Source organism: Macaca nemestrina, chromosome 12 (genome assembly GCF_043159975.1).
Source record: "Macaca nemestrina isolate mMacNem1 chromosome 12, mMacNem.hap1, whole genome shotgun sequence".
NCBI classification, from domain to species: Eukaryota; Metazoa; Chordata; class Mammalia; order Primates; family Cercopithecidae; genus Macaca; species Macaca nemestrina.
Window position 1 is genome coordinate 57576008 of NC_092136.1, and position 14928 is coordinate 57590935.

General features: G+C 53.6%; 1 protein-coding gene across 7 annotated transcripts in view; it reads left to right on the top strand.

The window, feature by feature from the left end:
- Positions 1-384: 384 nt before the first annotated feature.
- Positions 385-14928, top strand: part of LOC105488735 (LIM domain only 1) — a 44529-nt gene continuing 29985 nt past the window's right edge. Inside the window, exons 1-2 of one of the 7 annotated variants that reach the window (XM_071075138.1) lie at positions 447-533; positions 5348-5607. In XM_071075138.1, coding sequence (XP_070931239.1) covers positions 5583-5607 — 25 coding nt within the window. In that variant the 5' untranslated portion in view covers positions 447-533; positions 5348-5582. Of the gene's footprint in view, positions 534-603; positions 1947-4365; positions 5608-6131; positions 6437-13884; positions 13941-14928 lie in introns of those variants that run through there. The other 6 variants (XM_071075137.1, XM_011753089.3, XM_011753086.3 and 3 more) reach the window with 6 other exon arrangements.

Genomic DNA, 14928 nt, shown 5'->3' on the forward strand with positions numbered 1-14928 from the left:
TGTCCTTGGAGTTAAATAAGCTAATGGCGGGCACCTCTGGCCCAAGCAATTATGTTTGTGTATTGAATAATTGATTCAAAGGGGGGGGGAAGGGCCGCTAATCAGATCTGAGCATAATGAATTGATTTAATTAACAGGGGAATCTGAGGGGCCCTGGGAAATGCAGCCTTCACTTGGCTGAGGCGAGCGCGGCCCGCACCGAGGAAGGACGCGCGCGCGGCTCAGGCTCCGGCTGCGGCCCGGCCCGGGCAGCGGCTGCTCGCTAGGCTCCCGCGATCCCGGCCTGGCCGTCTCGCCCCCTCGCCGGCCCCCCTGTCCCTCCTCCTGCGCTCCCTGCCCGCGGGGCTGCGCTCCGGACTCCGGTCGGTCTGCCCCCGTTGGCAGCCGCGGCTCTCGCGACTTGGCACCAGCGCTGGGCCGGCGGGAGCAGCGCAGGCGGCCAGCGGCGGGAGTCGGAGCCGCTAGCCCCTCAGGTGTCCTCGGCGCTAGTCCGGCTGGAGCCTCCGGGACCATGGTGTTGGACCAGGAGGACGGTAGGTGCCCGGCGCGCGGGGCTAGGGGCGCGGGGCGGAGACTGCGGCGCTGGCCCTGCGGAGTCCACCCCGCTAGCGGTGGCAGCGCCCTCAGCACCCGGGGCCGCCTCCGGCTAATGGGTGCCTTCCCGGAAGCGCGGCTGCTGGATGTGTGCGCAGGTGCCGGGGTCGGCCGTGACAGGCTCGGCGGTGCCAGGCTCAGCGACCGAGCTTCGTCGGCGGGATTAGGAAGTCTCCCGGTCCCAACGAGGCCGCCAGCCCTGCGCGCTCCGGCCAGGAACTTTCTCACGGACTCTTGCCGCCTTGCGGGCATCCGGAGCGCCTCTGCAACCCGCACCGCGGGCTTCCAGGCAGTGCCCACTGCCAACCAGTCTCCCAGCCTCTCTGGGTGTCTGCACGTTCCCCTTCCGCTCCCTACTGCGGAACGGATCCCCGCGGGAGGGTGGGGGTGCCCACAGATCCTGCAGGTGCAGGGGTGAGGGTGCTGTCAAACCAGCAGTGTCCCTGCGGTCTGGCACTCCATAGCTTCGGCATGGGTGACATTGCCTCTGCCCCTGGCAGGGCTGGGGAGGGAGCTGCCATCAGTTCACCCAGCCTGGCATGTTGGGAAGTGCCACGCTGGCTGGGGTAGGTGGGTGGGCCATCTAGTCCAAAATATCAGGTCCAAATAAAGGCGGTTTTACCTTTAAGTTAGCGAAGTTTAGGGTCCTTCAGGTTCCTTCAGCTGCCAGGTCCTTGGTGGTAATTTGGTATTAGTAGGCTTGTAGTCCTTTTCTTAAAGAGCCCCACGCCCAAACTGCAGTAAGCTTCGGACCTCACAAAATTTCCATCCATCCCTGGGTCCAACTCCTACACTTTCCACTGCCAGTCTCTTGGAAGAACTCACAGCTCTGGCTGACCCAGAGACCATCCGCCACCGAGGCTGGGACAATCCCTTAGTGCCTGAAGGATGAAGTGCTGGGGCAGGAAGCTGGGAGGTTTGGGATTGAGAGGCAACTTCTGGGCTGCAGGGAAAGGGTCTTGCTGCCTGGCCTTCCTCTCTAGTCCGTCTAGTCCCTTGACCCACCCTACCATCACTCACTATAGTGATCAATTGTCCTTGTTTGCTCAGAGCGATCTCAATTTTAGTACTGAACATTCTGCATCCTAGGAAACCCTTGAGTCACGAGGCAAACTTGGACAGTTGGTCAGTGCACACCCACAACCTTTTCAGGGCTGCGGTGCAGGGCTAGGGGAGATTTCTTTGCTATGGTGCAGATTTGGCTTGGGCCTCCATAAGGCCTAACAATTTATAACTGCAGCTTACAAGGAGATCTGTCCAGGCTCTCCAGAAACCAAAAGAGGAAAAGTTTGCCGACTGTGCACTTCTTCACTCCAGCGGGTTGCAAATTCCTGAGCATTGGCTGCTTTTGTGTAAGTAGGGGGAAGGGCGAGGCATCTGAACGTGGCCAGCAGGCATCTTGATTGCACTATGAAGTCTGTAGGTTTACTCTGTCCTGTCAACTGTGGTGGCCACAGAGAAGGGGTCCTCATCACCCCAATACCTCTCTGAGCATCACCTGTGTGGCTAGCCTGTAACTCCATCTTGGAGGCATCTGCATTGTGTTGGGAGCAGGCCCTCTGGCTGAGGCACATCTGACAGTCTCCACCAAAGAGTTCTGGAATATCTAGTCTGCCTGGGCCCTCAAGCCCTGCGTCCCACTCCTAATGCAGGAACTCTTCCTCAGGACTTTCCTGCCAGGTGGAGGGGCAAATTGCTGGGACCTGCCCAGATATTTGTAAGACAGCCAGTAGCACCCGCTTTCTCCTCAAACTAACCTTGGGGATTGATAGCTGTCCTCTCCCTGCCATCCCCAGAGGCATTTCAAGGGCATTTTGGAGCACTCTTGGCTTGTTGAAGTGAGAGTACATGCTCATCACCTGTGGAATGTGTTGGGTGAAAACTACCTCCTGCAGCCCCAGGGGATCTGAGGATTCCACTCTGGTGGTGTGGGCGTGTCCCTGGACCTAGAAGCAGCTTGGGTGGGGCGAGCATGGGGGTGGGGCGAGTGTGGGGGTGGGAGTTACTTGCTTGCCCGTGAGCCGAAAGAGGACATCAGATGGGATGAGTGATGTTCCTATCTGCCTCTGTCAACCCAGCAACCCCCTTCCTGGCTGGAAGGTCAAGCCACCCAAACCCTCCAAGACTTGCTGTGAAGGTTCCTCTCCAGATCAGTTTAGGAGTACCATGCTCACAACTGGGGGTGCAGAAAGAGCCACCTGTGGGCACACACAGCACCAGTCCCCTGCTGGCATGCCCTACCTGCTTCTGCAGCCCATTGCTGAGCACCCCAGGCCAGCTCTGGTCCCTGGGTTTGGGGCACAGGGCCCTGACTCCCCAAAGAGATGCCAGCCATGTGGCTGCCAATTAGGTACCTTGGAGGCTGAGGTGAGCTGGTATTCAGACAAACTCATGGACAAGAGAGTAGAAGGGTGGCCACAGCTAACCCAGTTCTGGTTTGTGGGTCAGGGCCAGTCCCTGAAAGTGAGGAGAAGCCGCCCCTGGAGGTCAGTAGTAAGGCTGCATGCAGCCCCGATGGAGTGAATGCCTCCAGTAGCACCGAGGTTTCTACGGCAAGAAGCTGCTGCTTGCCAGCCTGTAAGGCCCTGTGCGTGCTACACTGTCTAGCCCCCAGCTCTGGCGGGTGTGAGGGGCTGGCACCAAATATGCCAGTGGCAGCAGTGCCAAAGCCTCTCTCAGACCCTGAGGGCATGGGTCTGGCGGCAGTGGCAGGGGAGAGATCAAGCTCGCAGTCCTGAGGCATGCTGAGTCTGAGCAAAATGATATATTTAACATCAAATATACTCAAGGACTATTAGGATTAAGTATTCAAGATGAGGGGGAAAGTGAAACCCTCTGAGCTGCAGATGAGGCATCTCATTAGAAGCAGTGCTTTTCTGTTTTCTCAAAGCCTGACTTCCATGCCTAGCAGAGAGGAAGATGGCTGCAGCCCCCTGCCCCCAACCCCTGTCAAGCACTGGGGCCTCCCAGGGTTTAAGGGGTAAGACCTAGCCTCCAGGTCTCCTTCAAACCGGATAATCTCCCCCAAACCCCTGCATTGTCTGGAGTGCCACAGTTTACAAAGCATATTAACATGCATTAGCTCACCTGATCCCCACAACAACCGTAGATGCAGGAAGGTAGGTCTCCCACTTCACAACCAGGAAAACTGAGGCCCAGATAAAGAAAGAGACTTGCTAAGGTCCACTGTTGGTAATTGGCAGAGATGAGATAAAATCCCAACTGGCGGTCCTTCAGCCCCTTTCCCTTTCCCTGGGTCTAGTCCTCAGAAGTGATTGCCAGGACCAAGCCTCCAACACATCTGTCTGGACCCCTCCTTGAACTGGAGAAAAATCATTATTTCTATCCCACGCGGGAACTCTGTACTGTCTAGGCAAAGAAAAAAGACTTGGGATTTAAAAGTAGGTAGCCTTCTGGCCAGGCACAGCAGCTCACGCCTGTAATCCCAGCACTGTGGGAGGCCGAGGTGGGTGGATCATGAGGTCAGGAGTTCGAGACCAGCGTGGCCAACATGGTGAAACCCCGTCTCTACTAAAAAAATACAAAAATTAGCTGGGCGTGGTGGTGTGTGCCTGTAATCCCAGCTGCTTGGTAGACTGAGGCAGAAGAATCACTGGAACCTGGGAGGCGGAGGTTGCAGTCAGCCAAGATCACACCACTGCACTCCAGCCTGGTCAACAGAACGAGACTCCATCTTAAAAAAAAAAAAAGAAGAAGAAGAAAAAAGAAAGAAAAGAAAAAAGTAGGTGAGTAGGTTGCTTTCCTAGGGTAGGCAGCCAGAACATCAGCCCCAGGATTCTGGGGAGAAGCAGGGTCCAGGACAAGGGATAGACACTGTCTCTTTTCCTGCCTTATGACTTACAGAGCAAGAATTGTCAATTTCATAATAGTAGCAGGAATCTTTGTTTTGTTCAGTGCTGTATCCCCAGTGCCTTAGAACTGTGCTTGGCACATAATATACGCTCAGTAAATATTTGTAGAATGAGAAAGGCTTTCAAGGCCAGGCCTGGGCTTACTTCGAGAGAAATTGGGATAAGCTCTCCTACTCCATGGAGTTAGGATGCTTTTGGGGATGCTGCTGGGGTCAGGAGTAGTGCTGTAAGACTCAGGGTAGGATTGTTTGTGCCCTGAAGAGGGTTAACTTTGCCAGACAATCCGGGAAGCAACCAGAAACTCCGGGCAGAGCTGATAGGAAGGGAAAGGATGTGATCAGAGAAATATTGCTCGAAGAGGAGACAAAAATCAAGGCTGAGGGTCTGGGAGTAATACATGGGGTGCATCCTCCTGACAAACATTGAAGACCACGACCCTGGGATCCGAGGAGAGACGCTCACCGAGCTGGGACCTAGAGGCCTCCAGGTGGCGCTGCGGAGCCGGGCAGCCGTGCGTCTCCACTCCCCCATTAACCCGGGAGGGAGGGGGCCTCGGGAAATGTGTGCATTTATTCAGTAGCAGGAGTGCAAACCTCATACATTGAGGGAGAAAGGCAGCGGGAGACGGCCGCGAGATTCCCCCATCTCTTTGAATATAATTTTAGATTGAGATTCAGATTAAATCCGAGGGGAAAACACTTTATGAGGCTGAAAGCTGTGTCGTTGCCACAGCCAGGGTTATGAGCTATCAAATGCAATTACATTAAGACAGATTATACTGGGCAAATTGAGCCATTTAGAAGGTGAGAATCAAAGAAACGGCTCTGATCCTCTTTTCCCCCTTCTCTCTCCCTCTCCCTCTCTCTCTCTCTAAATTGCAGTTCGTAGTTCCTTGCAATTCTGAGGCACAAAAGTAGGTGAGACTGCTTTTGTATCTGCGAAGTGCTTCACTCCTGAATGTAATTCTAGCTGAGTGCAATCTAGGTTAAGAGCCGGACAAGCGGGTAATTAGAGCCCGCTAGCTGCCCGAGGACCGGCCGCCCCGCCGAAGCGCGCCCCGAGTCGGCGCCCTTCTCCCGGCCGAGCCTAGCTGCGGCTGGACACGGAGCGCCCGAGATGATGGTGCTGGACAAGGAGGACGGTAGGTGGCGGGCCGGGGTCTCGACGCCCCTCACCCCCTCGCCCCCTTGCCCCCCGCTGCGGCGCGCAGGCACACACACGCGGGAACACGGGCGCACACCTGCTGGGCTGTGCGGGGATTGCGGGGCGGGCGGCACGCTTGGGACCAGGGCTGGGGCAGGGGGAAGCACCGGGGGACAGCCGGGCGGAACTTGCCGGGGGAGAAGGTGGGCGAGCCCCGGGCTGCATGCGCCCCGGGCCGCACGCCCCGCGGACCCCGGCCGTGAGCCAAGGAGCTGTGCACCGGCCGTGTGCTGCGCCGCGGGGCCTCGTGGAGGCTCCGGCTCCCCTGCGATCTCCGCGCCGCGGAGGTTCGCTTTGAGCATTTCGTCTCTGCGGCTGCTGCTCACACCGCAGCCATCACCCTCGCCCCCGCCGCCGCGTAACCCGAGAGGCACTGAGCGCTGAGCAAATCAGCGGCTTCGGGGAGAATCGTACTCCAGAGCTCGGGGCAAGCGGGAGCGCGGGAGGACGGCGCGAGAGCCGGGGTGCCCGGCAGGCGAGGGGAAGGCGGTTTGGACCCTCGGGGCACATCTCCATGAGCGTGACTCGATGAGAAAGAGAGCCACCTCTTGTGCTGGCCCGCTATCTCCCTGTCTCTTTGAGCGCGGAGGCGGGAGTTTGGCCCAGAGGAAGAAAGTGTCCCGCCGCCGGCCAGTAGCACTCATGCGGGGGCGGCTGCGAGAATGGCACGGACTTTCAGTGGTCGAGCCTCAATGCACCCTAGAAAACTGCAGGGCACGGGAAAGGTCGGAACAGAGGAGCCCATAGCTGCTGGAAGCCACTAGCAGGTGGGCCCATAGACCCCAAAGCCTTCCTGGCAGGGAGTGCCCTGCAGTTAAGTGTCCTAGAAGGTTGGGGATCCCAGCCCCCTTGAGGGGAAAGCCAAGTGGGTGCCCTAAGATGAGTCCCCAGGGTCAGGAGAGAGGCGGTACCCTGGCTGTCCCAGGACCTCCGGCCCTGTAGGTGAGGCCTGTGTGTTGGTGGTGTAGGGGCATTTGTGATTGTTGGTGTCCTCGCTGCCGCCGGCGTTCTGCCATTGGTGAGGTACCAAAAGGGTAGGTTTGCTTTGAGTCAGCGGGAATCCTCTTAAAGTGACTGTAGTGGCCATCCTCTGACCTTCCACTCAGGAGTCTCTGCTGGGCACGTGCCCGCTGGACCCGTGCCCTCTGCCCCCGGGGCAGCGTTGTTATTGATGTGACCAGTTGGTGAAAACGCAAAGCTAAGTGACTTGCTCAGGGTCACACAGGATGCTCGCATTGCTGCTGCCAGGTGCTGATGCCCCCAGGCTGCCTACTGTCTTCTGAGACATCCAGCAGGGAGGTGGAACTTGAAGTATCTGGCCTGGGGGTGGCATCTAGGAGGCTCTGTGGCTCTCAGCATGGGTGTAGGAAGAGAGAGGATGGGGGAAACCTCAGTGCTTCTGGGCTAGCTGGGGTGGGACATCATCTTCAGTATGTCTTCTCTATTCACAAGGACCCCTTCCTTGGAGCCCCATGTAGGCCATCGGAGAACTTCATATAGAATGAAAAGGCGAAGAAGGGGTCTGGGGTCAGGCCAGACAGGGAGGGAGGAGACCTTGATTTAGTGCCTTTCATCACGAACTCCTCATGTTACTTTGGAACAGTCATGCTTCACTTTCCCTCTTGGTAAAAATGAAAGGCTTGGAGAAGCCAGAGCAGAGGGCACTTCCTTGGTACCTGGGGATACTGTCACTATGGGGAGCATGTAGGGTTCATCTTGAGCAGAGGTTATTTGGCATGCTTGGCTCCCCAGGCCCAAGCCAGGAATCCGGAAGACTCAGGCTCTGTACATGGGAGGCCTCAGGCCGGGGAGATTGGTCTCATGCCAACAAGATGACACCCCCTACCTGCACCCAGGATCTTGCTCTGCCCAAGCACCTCATGATGCCTCTGGCTCTGAGATAATACAAAGGGTTTCAGATGAGCCTTGAGTGGGAGTGGATTTCTGGAGGTCATTTTAGCCAGCTCTCTGCCTCCAAATTGCGGTGTACCTCAAGCACCCTGGGCAGATGTTTCTTCTGGTTTCTGTTAGAGCTGTGAAACAGAGCTCCAGATGCCCCCTCCATCCCCAGCCTAGACTGTCCAGTCTAAACAATATGGTGCCCACTACCATGGAGCTGCTGGGCTCTGGGGTCTCTTACAGCACAAGCACAGCCACTGGGGTCCTAAGCAGCCACCTATTCTTGTCCTGCCCAGCCTATAGCTGTCTTTCAAAAGCAACCTTTCTGCTCATGCATCTGCACTCCACTCCCTGTTAAGAGGAGTCTGGCCTCCCCTAGTTCCAGGAAACCTTGAAGATGGCACCTTCAATTGGAGGAGGGAGAAAGGTTCTGGATCCACTCATCTGCTCCTCCAAACCAACCACCTAACTCCTTCCTGAACACTTCTGCCCTCTCAGCAGGTGGCTACCTGAACTGGGTGGCAGCATTCCCCCACCCCCCAGGTCCCCCAAAGGGTGCGTTCCCTGCATACAGCACCTTTTGTCTGGCTGCAGCAGGGACTCAGGGCTGCTATTAACCACCCCCAACGCCTTTTCTCCACCTGACAGCATCTTGTCGGGAGAGGCTGGGGCTCCTCTGGTTGAAGTCGGGTCTGCCAGCTGCCGAGGACCAAAGCTCCCGCTCTGCTGGGCTGCAGGGCTTTCATGTTGCACTTCTGAAAGATAATAAAATATCAATCGTTTTGCCGTAGCAACGGGTTTAAGAGACTTTCTGAAGTATTGAATCGTCAGAAAAAAATTTTTTTTTTTGCTTTTAAGCACAGTGCATTATTAATAAAGTAATCCATTAGGTCGAGCAGTGAAGGGTCACCACAGAGACGGAAAGATCTGTTTTGCAAACGGTTAAACTTCGAGTTTTAAGATTAATTGCTTTCATTTGGATGCTTGCTCTTGGCCTAGCCATCTCCACTTTACTGGAACTCAGGGTCCGGGCTTTCTAAATGCTGCTGGGTCTGCCTGTCAGCGAAAGGCAGCTGAGCTCCAACTTTCCCGGAGAAACAGCCCTTCTTCCCCTGGCACCTGCGGCTTGGGCTGGCACCAGGCAGTGGGCTTTTGGGGGAGGGTTAAAGTCCCAGGGGAGCAAAGAGAGCTACAGCTCTGAACCCTACCCAAGTCAAATGAGCCCTTGGGCTGTTTGAGAAGAGGCCTTTGAGTAGGAGCAGACGGCAGAGAGTCTGAGAGGGCCCAAGAACAGTGAGAGCTTTGGTCTGTGTGGGACTGGGCAGGAGAGGATGCTGGGGCATCCAGCTGGGGATGCTGGGATACTCCCAGGTGCACACAGGAGAAGGGCAGGGCTGGGTATAAACGGTCTTTGCAAAGGCCCAGCAGGAAGGTGGGGATGACCACAGGAAGCAGCAGGCGGGTTGTGGAACTAAACACCAGACGTGATTCCTAGAGCATTTTTAATAAGTAAAAATGCCAAAGAGAGTGAAGCTGGACTGAGGAGGACCAGACAGCGGAGTCTTCAATTGTGAATGACCGCTAGGAGCACAGCCTCCACAGCTGACTCAGTTGATCCACCAGAACCGGCACATGGCTATGCTTGGGTACGAACCAGCCCTTGCTGGGCCACCAGTAGGATTTCCTAGGATAGACCCTCATGTTCTAGGCCACAGAGAGTCCTGGGGCCTCTCCTGGCAGAGTGTACTCACCACTGTCCCAGCCCTGGAGAGGCAGGCAGGCCCTGATGCTGTTCCATGCTAGAGACCCCAGCCCATCAGCAGGAAGGCAGAGCCAAGTGGACACTGCTGCCTGCTGAGGCCTGGTAAAGGCCTTGTGAGTCTGGCAGGGTGGGGACCAAATCATGTACTTGCCCAGTGCCTAGAAGCAGGGGAGTGGGAGGGTTACCATCTGCATCTACCATAACCAGCCCCAGTGGCAGCCCTCCTTTCTGCTGGGAATGAGGCATCACATCCTGAGCTGTACATACAGCTGCTTCCCCTTCCTGCCCAAACTTAGCCAGGCAGAGTGTCTGTAAAGATGGGTAACCCCCTCACACACACACACACACACACCCCCGAGCCTTGGGTGAAGAAGCAGGTGCTTCTCTCTGTTCCCTGCTCTTCCATTCATTTGCTCACACAGAGCAGCACTAAGAGGGGGACAGGGAAACAACATAAATTGGTCTGTCGTCCAGAATCCATGTCTCGCTAATGTACCCAGATTAACTCAACTGTAAATTGTCTCCTTGGATGGTGGTGTCTTGCTAAAAGTTTCCCATATGATTCATGATTTGGATTGCTTTTAACAGCTATTGGCTAAGCAAGCCGGTGACTGTACAAGGTGATGCAATTGGCATTAGTGAGGGGAGGCACGGGAGCGTGTAATGCAGTCAATACTGCATTAACTACTGATGCCCAATTACAGGGAGCAGGAGAGAGCCTTTCAGGAGCATTAGGACTGGGGGAAGCTGAGATCACTGGCTGCTGCTCGCCTAAAAGCTTCACCCTTTGGATGCCGGGGCTCAGTGCTGGCATGGCCACTCACTTGGCCTCTGTGGTTGTGGGAACTGCCTTTTTCTCTTGCTGTCTGTTTCTGAACATGTCCCACAAATATGCCTTTAGCACATGAAAATGGACGTTTCCCTAGAGCTGGGACCCGCCTCTCCCTCCCGAGAATTGATTCCTTACTCCACCCTGTGTCACCCTGTGTCCCAGAGTCAGACCAGGTGGCTGCCCTATGAGCTTCCATTTAAGGAACTTCACAGCAGGCCCTATTTGTGGGCAGCACCAAGAGGAGGTCTATTTTGGTCTCTCACCCTTGGAACAGATGGATGATTGCCAGTGAGCACTGGCAGTTGACTCCCTGTGGTCATGGGCAAAGGAAACACGAGGTTCAGCCATGGCCCAGGGCGAGGCTGCCACAGTTGGGAGGTGGCCGTGGCTAGACAGGTTGTGCTGTCTGAGCAGAAGGCAGAGCTGTGATGGTGCAGCTAGGGAAGGCTGGGGGCCAGTGACTTGAGCCATGTTGGGGTCTAGAGCAGATGCAGGTCCAGGGAGTTAGGAGATCCCTCCAGAGCTGTGCCCCCATGTAGCAGGGAGGCCAAGGCTGTTGCTGGATCCATCTCCAGGGTCTAGAGGGCCTCCCAGAAAGCCCTGTTCAGGGACGCTGAGAAGACTAGAAGATGTTGGGGCAGAAGGTAGAGGAAAGGACATGGGTGTCCCAGTGTGCCAGGTACTGTTTGACTTGCTGCCACCTTTGTCATTGCACTAAGCTATGCAGGTCCAGTATGTCTACTGTGATTTTGTGTTACACGCCCACCCAGTGTAGAGGTTGCTTGCCTCTAAACCTTTGCCTCTCTACCTTCTCATCTCTACAGTGAGAACAGCCATACCTAATTGGCAGGATTATACTCAGGATTAAGTGAGATACTGTCCATGTACACATTTGATGAGCCAGAAAGCCTCATGGCTGTGTAGAGCAACATTGCTCCGTGTTCAGTTACAGTATGATCTGAAATAACTCTGTGTCCAGTCCAGTGCTTTGTTCACTGGTAAGCACTGGGTCTGTACCCTCACTCTGCCAGTTTATTTATCATGGCCCTTAATCATTGCTGCCTGGGAGGAAGGCTGACCTCACTACTTGCCCATGTCCAGATCCCCACGGCAGGTGGCACCTTGGGAAGAGGTCTCTAAAACCACTCTTTGCAAATTCCTCCATTTATAGGTGGAAGTCGAGGTTCAAATAGGGCAAAAGGGCTGCCTAGGGTTCCATGAGGAATTGGAGCCTAGAGCATCAGCATCTTTTTGCCATGCCTTCTGCCCTAGCCCCGAGGCGTGATGAGGCTGGGTAGTAGAAAACTCTGATTACAGCAAACATCAACTGGACTGGGACTACGGACCACGTGCTTGGGTGTCCCAGTTTTACCCCTTGCCAGCCTACTGACAGCCCAGAAGATGCAGTTCTATCCTCAGATGTAGGTGAAAGGTGCTGATGGACACTCACATCTGTCCTGGTCCTTTTGAAGTGGAGAAGCCCCAGAGGTTCCTATGGCATGTATCCCATCTTGCTTCCCTGTCCTGTCTGGAGTTGGAGGACATTGAGACATGCAAGATGTCCTCCCATTCCCAGGCTTAGCTCTTTGTGGTGCTGCTAGAGTGAGTTTTCCTGGCAAGCCCATATTTGGGATTGGACTACACCAGTGGAGTCAACTTGTCCTGGCTTGCAAGATATTCTGTGCATCTCTTCCCAACTCTGAGTTCAGAGACACTGCATTGGTAGCTTGAAATTAGCCACAGTTTGTACCATGGACATAAGCAAACACTACAAATCAGGGCGTTTTCCCAAAGACTTGGTTGTTAAGCATGCATCAGCACATCACCGGATTGCATTCATCTGGGACTCTGGACCTACCTTTTTGTCCTCTGCTACCGCCATTCTCATCTCACCTACTATCTTTCTCCTGGTGCTCATTACAACCAGTCTGACCAAACCTCTGCTACCCTGGCATCCTGCCTGAGGCCTACTGCTGCTTTGACCATCACACTAAACTATGCAGGTTTAGTATATCTACTCTGGTTTTGGGTTCCATGAAGACTCAGCATTTGCCTCTATTCCCTTGCTCCTATGTCCTCCTTGCCTGGCATGCCCTTTCTCCTTTAGTTGGCTGAGGTTTCTCCCAGACCATTCCAGACCATGCTCAGAGACACATCCACCAAACCTAGCAACAATTTGTTCACCACTGGTGGGTATGTGTTCATTTCGTGTTCTGTCTAAGGCAGGAGTCCACAGTAGCTGATACAATTAGGGGAAAAGTAAAAGCAGGTGGTGTGAGAGGAGTGAGTAGGTTGGTCCAGATTGCAGGGGCAGCTGCCCAGTATGAAGGCCCATGGGCTCAGATCACTAGCTCCTCCCTCCTGTCCCTTCCCCTGGAGGTCAACTGGGCTTTCTTGAGTGGCCTCCTGTCTTCAGGTGTAGTCTGCTAGCATGATTCAGAAAACCTGGGTTTTGTCCCAGCTGACTGCTGTGTGACTTCAGGCAATGCACTGGGCCTCAATTTTCTCATCCCTACAAAGGGTGAAACACCTAACTGGCACTTTATGTCCAAGCACACACTTGGTAAACCAGAAAGTTTCATGCTTGTGTGAATTGACATTGCTCTCTGCACAGTTACAGTATGATCTTTTGGCTTTGGCCTCTCAGCCTTTAGGAGTCATAAAACACAATAGCTATCATTATACTGAACCCTTACTAAAAAGTGCAGCATTGTGCCGTCTATATGTATCAAGTAGTTATTGCTGCGTAATCAGTTACCCTAAAATGTAGAGCCTCAACACAATAAGCATTTATTTAACTTGAAAATCTGTGGGTCAGTGATTTAAGCAGGGCTTGGCTGAGCAGTTTTTCTGGTTTCAGCTGGGCTCACTCACACCTGGAGGATGGAGGATGGCTGATCAGTTGGATGCTGGGCGTGAAAAGACTGCGAGGCCCTCATTAGCCAGTAGGCTTGTCCGACTTGTTCTTATGGCAGAGACCGGTCCAGAAGGTGTGGAAGCACACAAGGCTTCTCTTTTTTGAGAGAGTCTCGCTCTATTGTTCAGACTGGAGCGCAGTGGCACAATCACAGCTTCCTGCAGCCTTGACCTTTTGGGCTGAAGTGATCCTCCTCCTTCAGCCTCCCAAGTAGCTGAGACTACATCACCATGCCTAGCTAATTTTCGTACTTTTTGTAGAGATGAGATTTCACTATGTTGCCCAGTCTGGTCTTGAACTCCTGGGATCAATCGATCCACCTGCCTCAGCCTCCCAAAGTGCTGGGATTACAAACATGTGCCACCACGCACCACCGCACCCGGCCTACACAAGGCTTCTGAGGCCAAGGTTTGGCACTGGGATGTTGTCACTTCTGCTGCATTCTATTGGCCAAAATAAATCACAAGGCCAGCCCAAGTTCAAAGGGTGGAGAAGCAGATTCTGCTCTTGAAGGTAGGAGGTGAAAGTCATATAACAAATGGTGTGGCTATGGGGAAGGGTAGCGAATTGGGGTCATTTTTGTAATCAGTCCACCAAGCATCTTCCATATATAATCTCATTTAATACCCCTAAGAACCTTAGGAAGAAGCTACTATTACCCTCATTTTACAGATGAGAAAATTATTGTACAAAGAGATTGAGTAATTGGTTCCACTACAGCTCAAGAGTGCTAGAGCTGGGCTGTGAACCCAAGCAGGTTGACTGCAGAGTCAGTGCACTCACTCTCTGTGCTCTGTCTGCTCCCTTTTCCAGCTGTCAGACATGAGGATGCAGAGAAAGACTCTCAGAGTTCAAGGAAAGGTGAGGAACCTTCGAGATGACTTGGGGTGGAAGGAAGCTTGCTGTGGGCAGTTTGAGGGGGGCTGCCATGGGAGCCCAGCTCCATTCCTCCCAGAGCCACCCTGGCAGGGGAGGGACCATAATGAGGTCAGTCCCCATTGCCTCTTTCAGATTTTCCTCTCTGTCCTGCAAAGCCACTAGACAGCTTGAAAGGATGTGATGCTCTGTGTTCCCAGAGCTGACTTAGACCTGGGCATATATGCAGATGCAGCGAGGTGAGAATCAATTCATTGGTTGGCCCCTAGCCTCAAAATGGGGTGGTAAGTGGGCTGGTGAGAGGCCTGTGTACATTCATAAACCAGCTGATTGAAAAGCAATATTTCAGATAAATACAAGCCAGCGATCTATCAGTGGTTGTAATAAAACCCAGGCTTCAGGCTGTGATTTTATTTTGAAATAATAAGAATTGCTTGATTCTTTTTACTTGAGTTACCATGGTAATTCCGGCGTGGAGCAGTGTTATATTGATTTAGAAAGTGGACAGTAATATTTCTTTTGTGTTATTCTGTTTCTAGGCCTTGATTTCTAATTTCCACTTGGAGATTACTTTTATAAATTTCTTAAGTCCTTCCACTTTTTTTTTCCTCTCACAGTATAATTTTCCTCTCATACGCTGCTATGTTCTGAGCTTATTGGTTTGCTCTTATTTTAAATTAAACTTGCTGGTTTCAAATATTGAAATGACATCTTTGTCTGTGTCTGTACTTTGGTTTAGCAAAATATTACAGTCTGACGCTTTCTGCTTAATAATTTAAGGGAGGCATTCTGTCGGCCCTCACTGGGTGCTGATAACTTATGACTCAACCAACGCAGGCCTTAAACTCCTGACATTTTAATATTGTGTGGCGGGAGTGGCTGCCCTTCTTCTCTGAGTCTCAGTGGGGAAAAATTCGTGTGGTACCCCAGAAAGGAGTTTTAATAAATCGACTTTGCTGGTTGGCATGATGAC